Below are 13,903 nucleotides of genomic sequence, written 5' to 3' on the forward strand. Positions count from 1 at the left end.
CAGCACTCCTTTTCTTAGCGTCTGTGCTCACATACAGATAACTGTTGTCTGTCAGAGGGTAATGATTAAGAGATTTTCTGGATTTACTGCGTGTTGGATCCCTGGCCCTCCATCGACTCGGTAGCTTTTTGCGACTTATGACAAAGCACCATAATTAGAGCAGGTTATTTCCATAAGTTTGTCAATAGCTCCTTTGTCCTGCGCTCTCCTGGCTGTACATCCCCTGTCGACTACAGTTGTTCTGGAGGCAGATGAAAAAGGGGGAGGGAAGGTTAAAGGTCCAAAAGTCTTGACGTTGACGTGTGAGATGGTCGCCATTTTTTCCGCCTTTTAAATGAGAGATTTCTGTTTGTCTGTCTCTGTCAGCGGGGATCCCTTTGGGTGAGAGAAGGTCAGGGAGGCTTCTCCACGTCTTGTCGCTTTCAATCAAAGACAGATTGCGTCTCAAACACAGGCACACATCCAGGTGTGCCTTGTGTGTGTGACATAGCTTTGTGTGATTATAAGCCAGGTTGTCAGTATGCATCTTCGTAGTGTCTCCGGAGGTCGTGGGTAAGTTGCCTGAGGCTGCAGAGGAGGATTAGGAGGACCCACACCATGTGTAAACATTTGAGAGACTCCCCTCCTCCCCCTGCCTCCTGTAGCCTCTGGGGTGCTCACCTGTCTCAGTGGGTGGAGGCTGGAAGAGGAATGAATACCAAGAAACTCCCTGACCTGAATTCACTCAACCATTCACACACCATTCAGGCGTCTGATGAAAAACCGCAGCTTAGTGCATCACTTTGACATCTGGTTTGTTTTCTCTGATTGGAATATGAGTCTCACTCAACAGTTTGTGTTGATAGACAGATTTAGATAAAGACCATTAAAATACCAAGGAGATATGCCTGACTTCTTGTCCAGTTGCTTCACACAAACACTTGAAATCGGACGCTACCTCCAACTAGCATCGCTACTTATTGCATGTCTAGATTATTTTTACAAGTTTCAAAGTTTCCCTTTTTGTTTTTGTATATCATCACGTTCTAATGTGCTTTAAACAACTGGATGGGAGGTCCAGTTGAGAAAGATATGGTGATGATTTGTACCCTAACAACAGCCGCCTGCAACAACTCACCCCGACCACACATCCTGCAACATCAGGTCTTCAATTCAAGAGAACGAAACAAGTTGCAAATGTTTGTTTATAATACACCCCCATTGGATAGTTACTTCATCTCCCTTTATCCGACTTTCTCAGCACATCCTGCCACATCAAATGGCAGTACAACATGACTCTGGTTCTGCTCGAGATGTCTGCCTGTCAGAAGGAAGTTTTCTCTTGCCTCTGTTTCCTGCTTTGCTCATAGTGGATTCATGTTTGGTCTCTATGATGATAGAGTAAAGTAAAATGTCATGAAATAACATTGGTTGTGATCAAGCAGCAACCTACAGTCTCAAAATATGAAGCCCATGCGGAAGTGTTATAAACTGCAGTTCATTGAGCGTCCGCTTGAGGCTGGCTGCAGAAACACCGGAAACCACATACACACCCATTCAAAGAAGACGATCTTTACAACAGAAATAAACATGTTCACAGACTGGTATCAAAAAAGAAAGCTTCAGTCTGAATAGCTCCTTTCTCTATCAGCACACACGGTACAGGAGTTGATTTTTTTTATAACGCGACAGTTCAGAAGATATAAAGATTACGAGTTTTGCGCATTTAAGGACATGACTGACTTGACTGACAGACAGGAACACTGTAGCTGTTGGCTAGGAGGCTAAAGGCCCGCCTCTTTACCTCACACTAGCTCCACAGAAGTTTGGTTGTGTTCAGTATTTCTAATATGGCTCCTGCAGACGATTGGCTTCAAAACAGCGCTTCAGAAACTGATATGTGATGTCACGGATACTACGTCCATTATGTATACAGTCTATGGTTGTGATTTGGTGCCAAGTGTAAAAATCTATTGATTGAATAGTTGGTGTAAAGACACATAGCAAATGGGGTCAAGTCACAATGAGAAACTCTCTAAGTCTTGTTGTATGTGGTGGTGCAGGGTGTGGAGAGCACACACGGTTTGGATTCAGTATCTGACTCTACGTAGACCAGGAGTGTCAAACATACGGCCCACGGGCCAAATCCGGCCCGCCAGAGGTTCCAATCTGGCCCACAGGACGACTTTGCAAAGTGAAAAAATTACAGAGAAGACATTAACTGTAATTTTTCAATAAAAGTAACTACTATTTCAAATTTGTTCTCTGGGGGTCGCATACAATCAAACAGCTGACAGAAGGCTCATGAACACGCTCCAGGATTTTTTTTCTCAAAGTGAGGAAAATATATGTATACATAATCCAGTGGAAATTCATAGACTTTTTGGACCCCTGCATACAACACTGTCCAGCAAGCAAACCGTTCATGCTGGAGCTGAGGAGTCAACAATATTCAACTTTACCTTCTTCATTATGATAATCTCTGTTCTTTTGCTGTAAATATAACACTCTGTGTGTCATCGAATGGGAAACCTGTGTGTTTGGTGTGTTCACAGCAGGTTTCAGTGCTTAAAGAATATAATATTTGGCCCCACTTTGAGACTCAATATGGCGAAAAATACAACAGCTGTTTTAGTAAAAAGATAGTTCATTAAATGTAAACATTTTAATGTTACTGATACCTTCTTGCACTAAAACAAACAGAACAATTTGGAATTTTTGTTATTTATGTCCGGCCCACTTGAGATCAAATTGGGCTGTATGTGGCCCCTGAACTGAAATGAGTTTGACAGCCCTGACATAGCCGGTGTTATCTCAACAAGAGACTCTACCATTGTATCCCCAGTGTCTGAGGCTGGAAACAACAGGAGGCCAGTCAGTTAGTTTTAAGAGATAATGTTTAGTAAGCAGATGGTTATGTGAAATAGAATCCGGACAGGGTGAGACGAGACTGTGTCTCACAGGGTTTCTGACGATGCAGAAATTAACAGCAGTACATGTATGAAATCCTCTTCCCTGTAACTATTAACTTAACCAGTCCTGTGACTGAGCCATGTTGGGGTTTGTAGTTGCTTCATGTTTGGGTTTCTTCAATTTGACCAACGTCTCTTTCCCTCTGCTCTTTGTGTGTTTTTACATCCCTCACAAATTTCCTCCTCTCGCCATCTATTCTCTGCTGGTGACTGGACTGATTGGTTGTTCTAAAGGTCTGTGAACTCAAAACAAATTGAGAGTCATATTAAAGATGTCCTCCATGTTGTTTACAGAGGCTCCTGTAAGCTTGCATTTTGCCACATTGTCAACAGGATGAGGAAAAATCATAAACTTCCTACGGATTAATTTAATATGATGTGTGTGATCGGATTGTCCCTGGTGTTCCTATACGATTAAGACTTATAACTGTTGTTACAGGGTTTTTGACCAATCAGGATCAAGTATGCGACACAGCTGAGAGGTTAGTTAGAAAGCTGGGTAATGATGATGCTTACGGCACTGTTGGAGTTAACTATCTTTGAAAAGTAGTGCTATTGCTTACAGTTAAAACAGAAACAAAGTCTGGAGATTAACCTCACCAGAAGTGACCGTTGTTAGCGTCAAGTTCATTTTGTCCGTAAGAATGAAACTTTTGCTGTAAATGAACACAAAAACGACTGACTTAAAACGGGCACTGTTTTTAATATTAGCCTGCTGCATCTTTCCAATGATAGTTTCACATTTCTTAATTATATTTGTTTGTTGTTGGCAAGTTAACACAGTTTCATCTCCACCCTTTGCGTTTTTAAAAAATGTCCTGAAAGCTGTTTTTGCAGAACACACAGAGCAGAGCGCACAAGGCTGGTTTCCTAAAAGTGACGCTGAGTGATGTCATGTCTTGTCTCAGCAGACAGTGCTGTTCTCTTCAGTCTACTACTTGGCAATTAGTGGTCTGATGCGACCAAGTTAAACTGCGATCTCACACACACACATGAGCTGCTCACACCACACTGTTAGGACACTTCAGTCTGTCTGACCAAACGCAGCCGACTTAAGCTCAGGGAGGAACCAGTGAGGGGGAGGGAGAGCACAAACAAGAGTTAGTGTTAGATTTAAAGACATCTATCTTTCTTATCACTGAAAATAAATATTAAATAATCCTTCATCAGTATCAGTAAGTTTGTCATACTTCTAACTTTAAGCTCAACATTATATCAGCCACTTTAAATGGAGCTGTGTTATGTATTATTTAGCACTTACCTCTCTGCAGCAAGTGATCTAACTCCTCTGCAGGCTGCAGTTCTCAGGAGCAACATTATTTTTAACAAAATAAGCTGATGCACCTTTAAAAACTCTGCAGTAAAAGTGGTTTCCCATGGCCACATTAGAGTTTCTACTGATAGTATCACTTTTGTAAAATGTTCAAATGACTTTTTAAATCAAATTGTGTTTAATAAACCTATAAGCTGTGATGAGGTCCATAATACTGATGCTGTGAGGCAGCAGGGGTAATAATGAAATTCAAGGTTTGACACGTGAACAACAAGGTTGCTGACAATCAATTTGTTTTTGTTACAAGCTTCGCCCTCACCCCCAAGTCCCTTAGTTTCTAAATTTGTAGACTTAATAGTCTTATTAAAGAGCTGGACACTGTTACAAATATTTCTACACCAGCAGTTAGTAATAAACCCCCCTTCCTGGGGGATTGTACCCTGTGGATGACTGAATTTGTCAAATGAAAATAAGTAAATGCTGCTGTCATTCCTCTATAGCTCTGGTCTAGATACAACACGTGCTGTAGTGTCCATTTTGCATTTGTAGTCTAAAATGATACTGAAGATCTCATATTTGCAGACTTTGGTGTATTCAGGAACAGTTCGTGTGGAGAGCAAAAGCAGGCACCGCCATCCTTACACACTGTGGTTGTGGTTGCCATGGGTGGTGATCTAATGTTGATTTATTTCTCACTCGAAACACATCTCTGTATGCAAACCCAGCTAATAATCTATCAAAGATCAAAAATTTCAAACTCAAAATTTCAAGCATCACATTTCCTTGAAGCTGTTTCAGAAGTCAATCAGTGATTAAATTTACCGACTTGCTGAAAGGCATGAAACAATGGATCCAACTTCCATTCAACAAACATTTTAAAAGTTGTTTTCTTCTCCTCTTGAGGACAGACCTGACAGAGATTTTACTTTTTACAAATATGTATCACGGTGTTGTTATTTCAGCAAACTCAAGACCGTTTAATTGCAAGTAAATCACAAGAAAAGTGGTTTCTTTTTGAGGATCATAATCCAGGGTGAGGCATGTGTAAATTACCGTTTACAGCAAAACTGAGACTCACCAAACAAACCAATGGGCACTCCTTTGGCAAATTTAATGAACCATGAAATCCATCCATCCATAATCTACACCACTTTTCTTGTTTGGGGTTGCAGGGAGGCTGGAGCCTATCCCAGCCGCCATTGGTCGAGAGTCGGGGCACATCCTGGAGAGGTCACCAGCAGGTGAACCATGAAATGTTGGCGTTAACTTTGCAGACACATCTTGAGGGGTGAATTTTGCTTCACTTTTGATCTGATCACATGAACACTCAAGTTGCTAATTGGACTCTAAAGAGTGCACCACATGGAAGTCTTGGCTCAAACTAATTAATCACTGACTGCTGGCTGCACCGGGCTACCTCAAAAGTACAGTATTACCCTGACCTGATGAGTTCGTTTTCAGATAATAGCCGACTGTATTACATCAACAGCCATTGTGTTGTACAACACACTTTAGTAAAACACTTCTCTATTACCCTAAAATACCCCCTTAGATAATGAAAGTCTGTTTTGGAGAAAGTATTTCTTCACCTTTGTGACCACAAACACTCAAACAGTGGATCCATTTGTTTTAACACCCTCGTCTGCCCCCTGGCAAACATCAAACTATCTTTAATTATGTGATTACACAACGTTTGGCTCTGAATGAGGCTGCATCAGATGTGGATTTATGCTAATATTTATGTGACACACCCCATTAAAGGATTATTCTCAGACCTTCAAGATAAAAAAAAATGTCACAATTAAAAAAGTTCCTCGTGTGGCTGCTGGCATTAAAGGCATGCCAGAGTGCCGTTCATTAAATTCTGTATGCAGACATGGCGTCTTAGAGCAGCCTAGTGAAATTACAGGGGAGAAAACTGGCAGCAAAGTCCACAACAGTCACAAATAACACCCTGCTATGACAAGGGAAATTACACCTCTTTGCAATTTAAATTTCAATAGCGTTATATAATTGTGCCGGTGTGAGGAATGTGCAGTACGTGTAATCGGATGCGTCCATGTTTTGATAAATTTGGCGGTGAGGCTTATTGTCAGTTTTGAGATCTCTGAGGTTTCTCATCAAACAGACGTTGGCTAATTTTCTTCAAGGGGATGTTGATTTATGGAGACTTGGCTGTTTGTGGAGGATTATGTGAACATTCAATCATTGGGATTATCTTTTAAGATCATTTGATGATGAAATACAGTTTTCTCTATAATACAATGTAAAAGGAAATAATTCATCCTTAATCTCACATGACAGACTGCAGATGGAGGTGCATGGAGTTGGGTTAATGCTGTACATCTGCAGCAGGATTACACAGTAACCAGACAGTAATCACACGCAGACACCAGCAGAGCTTGTGTTATTATGCAGCAGTGCTCTGGATGTGTTTATATGGCTCAGTGGCTGCACTATATGAGCTGATCAGTATAAACAGTTCCCACACCCTCTCAGGTGTCCTGTGCTCAGGGCAGCCTGGCCCAGGCACACACATAAAGGCTGCCTTTGTCTGCAGCCGGGAACAGGTAACCATTTGTGCCTGCATTACTCAGTGTGTTTTTGTGTGTGTGTGTGTGTGTGCATACATGCAGGCAACGTGTGTGTAAGAGAGAAACAGAGAGAGATAGGATTGACTCGCCCGTCTACCGTTGCCTCAAGAACAGGTGTGGCTTTTCAACAGCTTCATATTCACAGCACATGTGCACTCCTCAAAAAGAGACGGTAAACTATGATTTCAGGTCTGTTATTCTCCAGGCAAACAAACACCATGATGAACAAATGATACTTTAGGAAAAGGCATGCATTTGAGCTGTAATCCTCTTTAAGAGACTCTCTTCTGCTCCTGGAAATTACAGCTGTGCACTTTAATGTGATGCTATATTTGACAGACACATAAAAAATGTATACCTCATGAAGATGTTGTGTGACAGTATTATCAGTAAATCACAAACAATGCATCATTCAACTCAAAATGATCCACGTGTGGTTGGATGTAAGTTTTTGAAAACAAATAGATCATAGAGATAAGATAGTTAACAATTAACATTCACAGAGTGTGACCCTCTCTGTTCTGAATCACACACCATGAGGTGCTCTGTGTTCTGAGAGTATGCAGTAGGGGGAGAAACAAACTGAAGAATGCTTCAAAATGTCACCACACAGACTGAATAAATTTTATAGTTCCATAAAAGAATAAACTCTGTGACACACAAAGAATATCAAGGCGATGATCTGTGAAGTAAAAGCATGATGTGAGTTTCTGAGGTTCCAAAGTTACAAACTTGAAAGTCGCAGTTTTATTGAAACACGCTGTTTAGAAACAGAATGGAACCATCATGCTAACATTAAAATAACCAACATGTTAGAGGTTAGAGGTGCTCAGAGAAATATGAAATACAAAGTCATTGATTCTGGAGGCAAGTGACACATTTTTTGGTTTCATTTGGTTCTTGACTCCTGTTTGTTGTCAAAATAAAATCATCCGCAGGAAAACCCCCTCTGTGGACAGCAGGAAAGGTAAAACCCATCAGCCATGGCACAATCCTGGTAATCACTGGCTTTTATTCAGGAACATCAAAGTTCTTAGAAATCTATTTTACCAGAAATGTGAAACAACTGCAGCTAATAATCCAATCGACGTCCCCTCTGAACTCCAACTCTGACTAGATGCCCTTTATCCATAACCTCAGCGGACACTGTGAGTCTGTAAAGTTGACCTGGAAGGAGACTTTATTCTCATCTGTCAATATACACTACCAGTCAATAGTTTAGACACACCTTCTCATTCAATGGTTTTCATGTCTTTTAATTATTTTCAACATTGTAGATTAATACTGAAGACATCAAAACTATGAAATAATCTGGTTTTGTCATAATCTGGATTACAACAGTAGTCAAATAGGGCTATTCATTGTGTACTAACCCTACCTCTGAACAACACAACTGATGGTCTCAAACACATTAAGAAGGCAAGTCATTCTACAAATGAACTCTTGACAAGGCTCATGTTAATTAGAAACCATTCCAGGAGACCACTTCATGAAGCAGACTGAGAGAAAACCAAGAGTGTGCAAAGCTGTCATGAAGGAAAAAGGGGGCTACTTTACAGAATCTAAAATATAAAACATATTCTGCTTTGTTTAACACTTTTTTGTTCATTCAATAATTCCATATATGTTCTTTCATAGTTTTGATGTCTTCAGTATTAATCTACAGTGTTTCAAATAATTAAAATAAATACAAACCCTTGAATGAGAAGGTGTTTCCAAACTTTTGACTGGTAGTGTAGTTCCCAAGAGTGCATGTGTACGCATTGTAGCACTAATTCAACATCAATAACAACACTGTTCTGTATTTGACCAAAATAGCAAGCCTATTTTTCTCAGTCTATTGTCTCAATTGCTGCTACATATCCATCCAACTTTGTAACTTTGAAGTTACAAATAAAACCACTACATTAAGACATCACACTGACAGTAGGATCCTCGAGTACACCTGAAACTGTAACTGGAAATATGGTCTGCAAGTTGTTATTGTGGCTTTGGTAGCAATTCTAATTGATAAACTGACTGCTACAGTAAGCAGCTGGACGCTCTACAGTAACTTCTTTTTGCTATGAGGTTCAGCTTTTTTTTAAAAGTGAGCTTGTTACTGCCGAGAAACATGCAGAATCTATAGCGCCATGTACCTCTGCTTGCCTCTACACATACTTATTTGTCTCAGCTGTCTTTTTACCCGGTGTTTAAGTTAAAGAGCGAGCTAGCTAAACGATCAGCTGAGGCTTCAATGCATACTCACAGTAAATAGTCAATCAGAAGAGGTGTCTGTTAGCTCACGTGAGCTGACAGGAACCAACAACCGGAGTGATGGATGAGTATGGATCTCAGGTGAAAGGTGAGAGTGCAGAGGACGAGCTCTCTTCCTCTGTCTGTCTGTCTCTTGTGGTATCCTGTCTGGAACTGGTGTGTTGTTTTATGTGTGTGTGTGTGTGTGTGTGTGTGTGTGTGTGTGTGTGTGTGTGTGTGTGTGTGTGTGTGTGTGTGTGTGTGTGTGTGTGTGTGTGTGTGTGTGTGTGTGTGTGTAAAGATGTTAAGTACAGGGGCAGAATACTGCGTGTGGGGAGGTCTTTAATTAAAGCAGGAAGACACGGCTCAGGAGACACACTAACCTAGACTTAAGTGTGTGCGTGTGTGTGTTTCCATGCAAGCATATGTGAGTGTCTGAGGTTTGACTGGGAAACATCCTACACGCGTCAATAGTTTCAGCATCCATCTCGCTAATTCCAGGAGTATTTGCTGAATGTGTGTGTGTTAGTGTGTGTGTGTGTGTGTGTGTGTGTGTATCCTAATTGAGGGAGCATGAATTCATGCAGGACCCATTTCACAAAGTCATTCCTCTCCCAACTCCATAAACTCCACATCCATAGTCCCTCTGATAACTTACTGCTTACAGTGGGTTGTAATTGAACAGACGATGTAACACTTGGTCGAGTCAGAGGAATCCTGCAGCGACACTGAGCCAAGCAGCTAACAGAGAGTCATGTTCAGTCAACCTTAGGCTTATTTGGTAGCAGGATAAGTGCTCTGTTTCTGTGTTGGTTTAGACTGATGAACCAATTACTTCTCAGGGTGCATTTAAGTTTCTTCACTTTCACTTTCCTCCTGTTAGACCTCTGTATTTAAATTTAATCCACACATTTTCAGAAAGTTAGGTTGTCAGGTTTCTTTGTCCTCCTAAACAGTTTCAACTAATCCTGCTGTCCCTATGTCTTTGTACATACACAATGAACCCTCCAACAGTGTAATACTCATGTCCTAGTGTTTGATTTCATACATACAAATACTCAGACATGTACATACACACAGCGCTGCTCCACCCTCCTGGCTCTGATGATGCATATGTCCACTGTTCTCCCTCCATTACAACTCTGTTACTACCTCAGAGGGAGGATCAGAGGTGGAACAACTTTGCCCCACCTTTCCACCTCCATACGTTGCACATCGCAGACAAGGTGTAACAAACATAAATATTCCACCTTGAAGTGGCATGCAAGGGCCTACCAAGCAGCAACCTCAGGTCTCAAAATATGAAGCCCACGAGGAAGTGTTCAAAACTGCAGTTCATCAAGTGTCCACTTGAGGCTGGCTGCAGAAACACCGGAAACCACATACACGCCACTTCAGAGGAGACGATCTTTACAGCAGAAATAAACATGTTTACAGCCTGGTTCAAAAAACAAGTGTAGTCTGAATAGCCAATTTCTCTATTGGCACACACTGTACGGGGGGCAGATTATTTTATAACACGACAGTTCAGAAGATATTAAGATTATGAGTTTTGCCTATTTAAGGAAATGGCTGACAGGTGAGAACACTGTAGCTGTTAGCTAGGAGGCTCAAAGCCCGACTCTTTAGCTCACACTAGCTCTGACAAAGTTAGGCTGAATTCAGCATTTCCAATATGGCTCCTGCCGACGATTGGCTTCAAAACAGCACAGATCACAGATGGGTGACGTCACAGATACTATGTCCATTTATTATAGTCTATGTATCCTTATGAAATATATTAAGAAGAAAAATATTTTAATTGGTTATTAAATATGTTTTGTGGTATTAATTACAAATAATCCTAATTACTAAATGTTGCAGACCAGAAATTGTACCCCTTGCTTCTAAATGTGCCTTGTTTGAAGAATTAGGTTCCAAACAGGTATCCCTCTTTATAAACTTTATAAATCTGCAAGTGGAACTTCATTGTCTCCACTCTGTTGAAGCATGCTACACACACATAGTTTATAACATACACACAGAACCTGCATTAATGAAAAGATGTCAGAGTGAGGGGGCTTCACACGGACGAGCATCCCGAGCTGTTGGCAAGGTCACCTTGGCGGTGCCCAGGAAGAAAACTGGCACCTTTCCAGCTACCAGCTCTATTTCCAAACTTGATGTGAGCTGAACTGGTTCCAGTTTTCAAGCCAAGTCCCTTCAGACTGTTCAGCTACTGCAGCACCGAAAAGTGTGCTAGCAGAGGGTAGTTTCAGTACCATCAACCTCTGGGTTATTGGTCCAACATGCTTCTGCTGCAGACCACCGTAGCTGGGGCTAAAACCCACAGTCCCTGGCTGAGGAGGCCTTTGCCTTATCCTTAGGGCTGCTGGGGCTTCAAATGGGCTGTATGATCAATCTATTAAGGAAAACTTTATTCCTGTGATAAACAAAAAAAGATGAAGGAATCAAATTATCATGCCATAATAAGATATATCTTCCCTGTTGTAGATTACCTGATTCAAACTCAAATAGCATTTTAAACAAGTGATTGTAAGCCTTTGTTTTCTTACTGATTAGTTGTTGACTCTTCTAAGAGATGTAAGATAAAAATACAGATACGTTTTTTTATGTTGTTCAAAATGTAATATTTTCCCTCTCCATTCTTCCAGATCTCATGTGTTCATCCAGCCATGCTCCCTGGTTATGGATTCTCACCTTTTCCTGATTTCCAACCCCACCGTCACGCTTTTCACTGCAGAGGAGAGAGTCCCAGCATGTGGATCCCCGGCTCAGGAGAGTCCCAAGTTCTGAGTGAGGCCCAAGAGGACAGACCTCTCCTCCACCCTTGTCACCATAAGCATGTCGCCGTTTGCCAACAGGAAACTTTGGCTTTTATTGAGATCCAACCACCGGTGACACCCAAAATAAACAGACTTGGCTCTCACAGGCAAACTGTTATTCCAGACGCACAATGCACGACACAGTCCCGGCCCCTGAATGGATTTAGACACACTCTGAATGAACTGAATGACATGCAGAGGGGCTGCAACAGGACAGACAATGAGCATGAAACTACTTTGAATCTGAACTCTCATACACCTGTGAGTGACGTTGAGCTCAAATGTCATAATGGCATCAGGACTTCTTTGAAGGAGCAAAACGAAAAGCCACGATGTGTCACAACAGTGTGTCGACCCCTGCATTCAGCTCTTAGCCTCCCCCTGTCGCTCCCTCTGTCCTCTCTGTACACAAACAGAGACTCCTGGGAATCTCAGGTACCTTGTTCCCCATCCTCACCTGAGGGTCTTGGATGTCAGAGCCCAGACTCCTACCAGCCACAGAGGAGGACATCACAGGGTTCACTGAAAGAGAAGTCTATACGTAAGCATGGAGCCGCTCTTATAAGATGTCTCAATAGTTTCTCTTAATGTGTTTATTCTCAGTCTGAAAGAGATGTTTTCTGTTTTCCAGGGCGGAAGATGCAGGTTTATTCTCCAGACAGCCTCAGTGATGAATCTCTCAGCAGTCCAGTCCTGGACCCAGACTACATCTTCCCAGGACCTTTTGCAACTTTCCTGGAGGAGGACCTGAGTGGATTATCTTCCCTGGAGGCCATGTCAAGTGCATCCTCTACAGACGGAGTTACAGATCTCTCTAACCTCAGTCACGACGATATTTTTAATCTACCTGAAGAACCACTGCAGATTATAGAGGACTCACTTCCAGGTTTGGGGGAGGACAGAGGGACAGTAGAGGCATTATGCGCCACAGGGGGGAGTTTTCTGCCACGCACTCGCCAAGGGGATCAGGAACGGCGGCGCTTCTCAGCCTCAGAACTGATATCTAGACTGCAGCTCTCTCAGAGGAAGAACTCCTTCACTCTGAAGCTGGGGAAGTCACTGTCTGCTCGGGTAGCCTCCAGGGACAGACAGAGCTCCTGCTTCAGCCCCAACATGGACTGTGAGTTAACAGAAAAAACATCAATGTGTTGACATTCAGTGAAAAGAGAGTCCAGAAAACTTACAAAGTTACAAAAAATTTAAACAGCAAAAAAAAACTATTAAAAAACAACATTCCACAAACTGAGTATGATGGTTTAAAGATAATATAAGGTGAATAAAATAACTACAGGGTCAACCTGACCAACTAAAATGGGGATAGGGATCCTAAGCGGCTAATTTCCAAACCGATTTGAAATAAACATACACTACCAGTCAAAAGTGTGGAAACACCTTCTCATTCAAGGGTTTGTATTTATTTGAATTATTGTAAACACTGTAGATTAATACTGAAGACATCTAAACTATGAAAGAACATATATGGAATTATTTAATGAACAAAAAATGTTAAACAAAGCAGAATCTGTTTTATATTTTAGATTCTGTAAAGTAGCCCCCTTTTTCCTTCATGACAGCTTTGCACACTCTTGGTATTCTCTCAGTCTGCTTCATGAAGTGGTCTCCTGGAATGGTTTCTAATTAACATGAGCCTTGTCAAGAGTTCATTTGTAGAATGACTTGCCTTCTTAATGTGTTTGAGACCATCAGTTGTGTTGTTCAGAGGTAGGGTTAGTACACAATGGATAGCTCTATTTGACTAATGTTGTAATCCAGATTATGGTAAAACCAGATTATTTCATAGTTTTGATGTCTTCAGTATTAATCTACAATGTTGAAAATAATTACAATAAATAAAAACCATTGAATGAGAAGGTGTGTCCAAACTTTTGACTGGTAGTGTATATTCTGAGCCAACTAGTCTAAAGGAATGAAAACACACAGAATACAGTCAAAATTGAGAGCAAACTAATCCACACAGGTGAAGACATTCCAAAACCATATTGCATGCAACCTTTTAAAATGCTA

General features: G+C 41.3%; 1 protein-coding gene across 2 annotated transcripts in view; it reads left to right on the plus strand.

Annotated features, from left to right (window-relative positions):
- Positions 1-13,903, plus strand: part of arhgef19 (Rho guanine nucleotide exchange factor (GEF) 19) — a 30,688-nt gene that overhangs the window by 6,757 nt on the left and 10,028 nt on the right. The window contains exons 1-3 of one of the 2 annotated variants that reach the window (XM_034695440.1): positions 11,362-11,443; positions 11,708-12,419; positions 12,510-12,998. In XM_034695440.1, the coding sequence (XP_034551331.1) occupies positions 11,729-12,419; positions 12,510-12,998 (1,180 nt within the window). In that variant the 5' untranslated portion in view covers positions 11,362-11,443; positions 11,708-11,728. Of the gene's footprint in view, positions 1-11,361; positions 11,444-11,707; positions 12,420-12,509; positions 12,999-13,903 lie in introns of those variants that run through there. The other variant, XM_034695441.1, reaches the window with a different exon arrangement.

Source organism: Notolabrus celidotus, chromosome 11, assembly GCF_009762535.1.
Source record: "Notolabrus celidotus isolate fNotCel1 chromosome 11, fNotCel1.pri, whole genome shotgun sequence".
Classification (NCBI taxonomy): domain Eukaryota; kingdom Metazoa; phylum Chordata; class Actinopteri; order Labriformes; family Labridae; genus Notolabrus; species Notolabrus celidotus.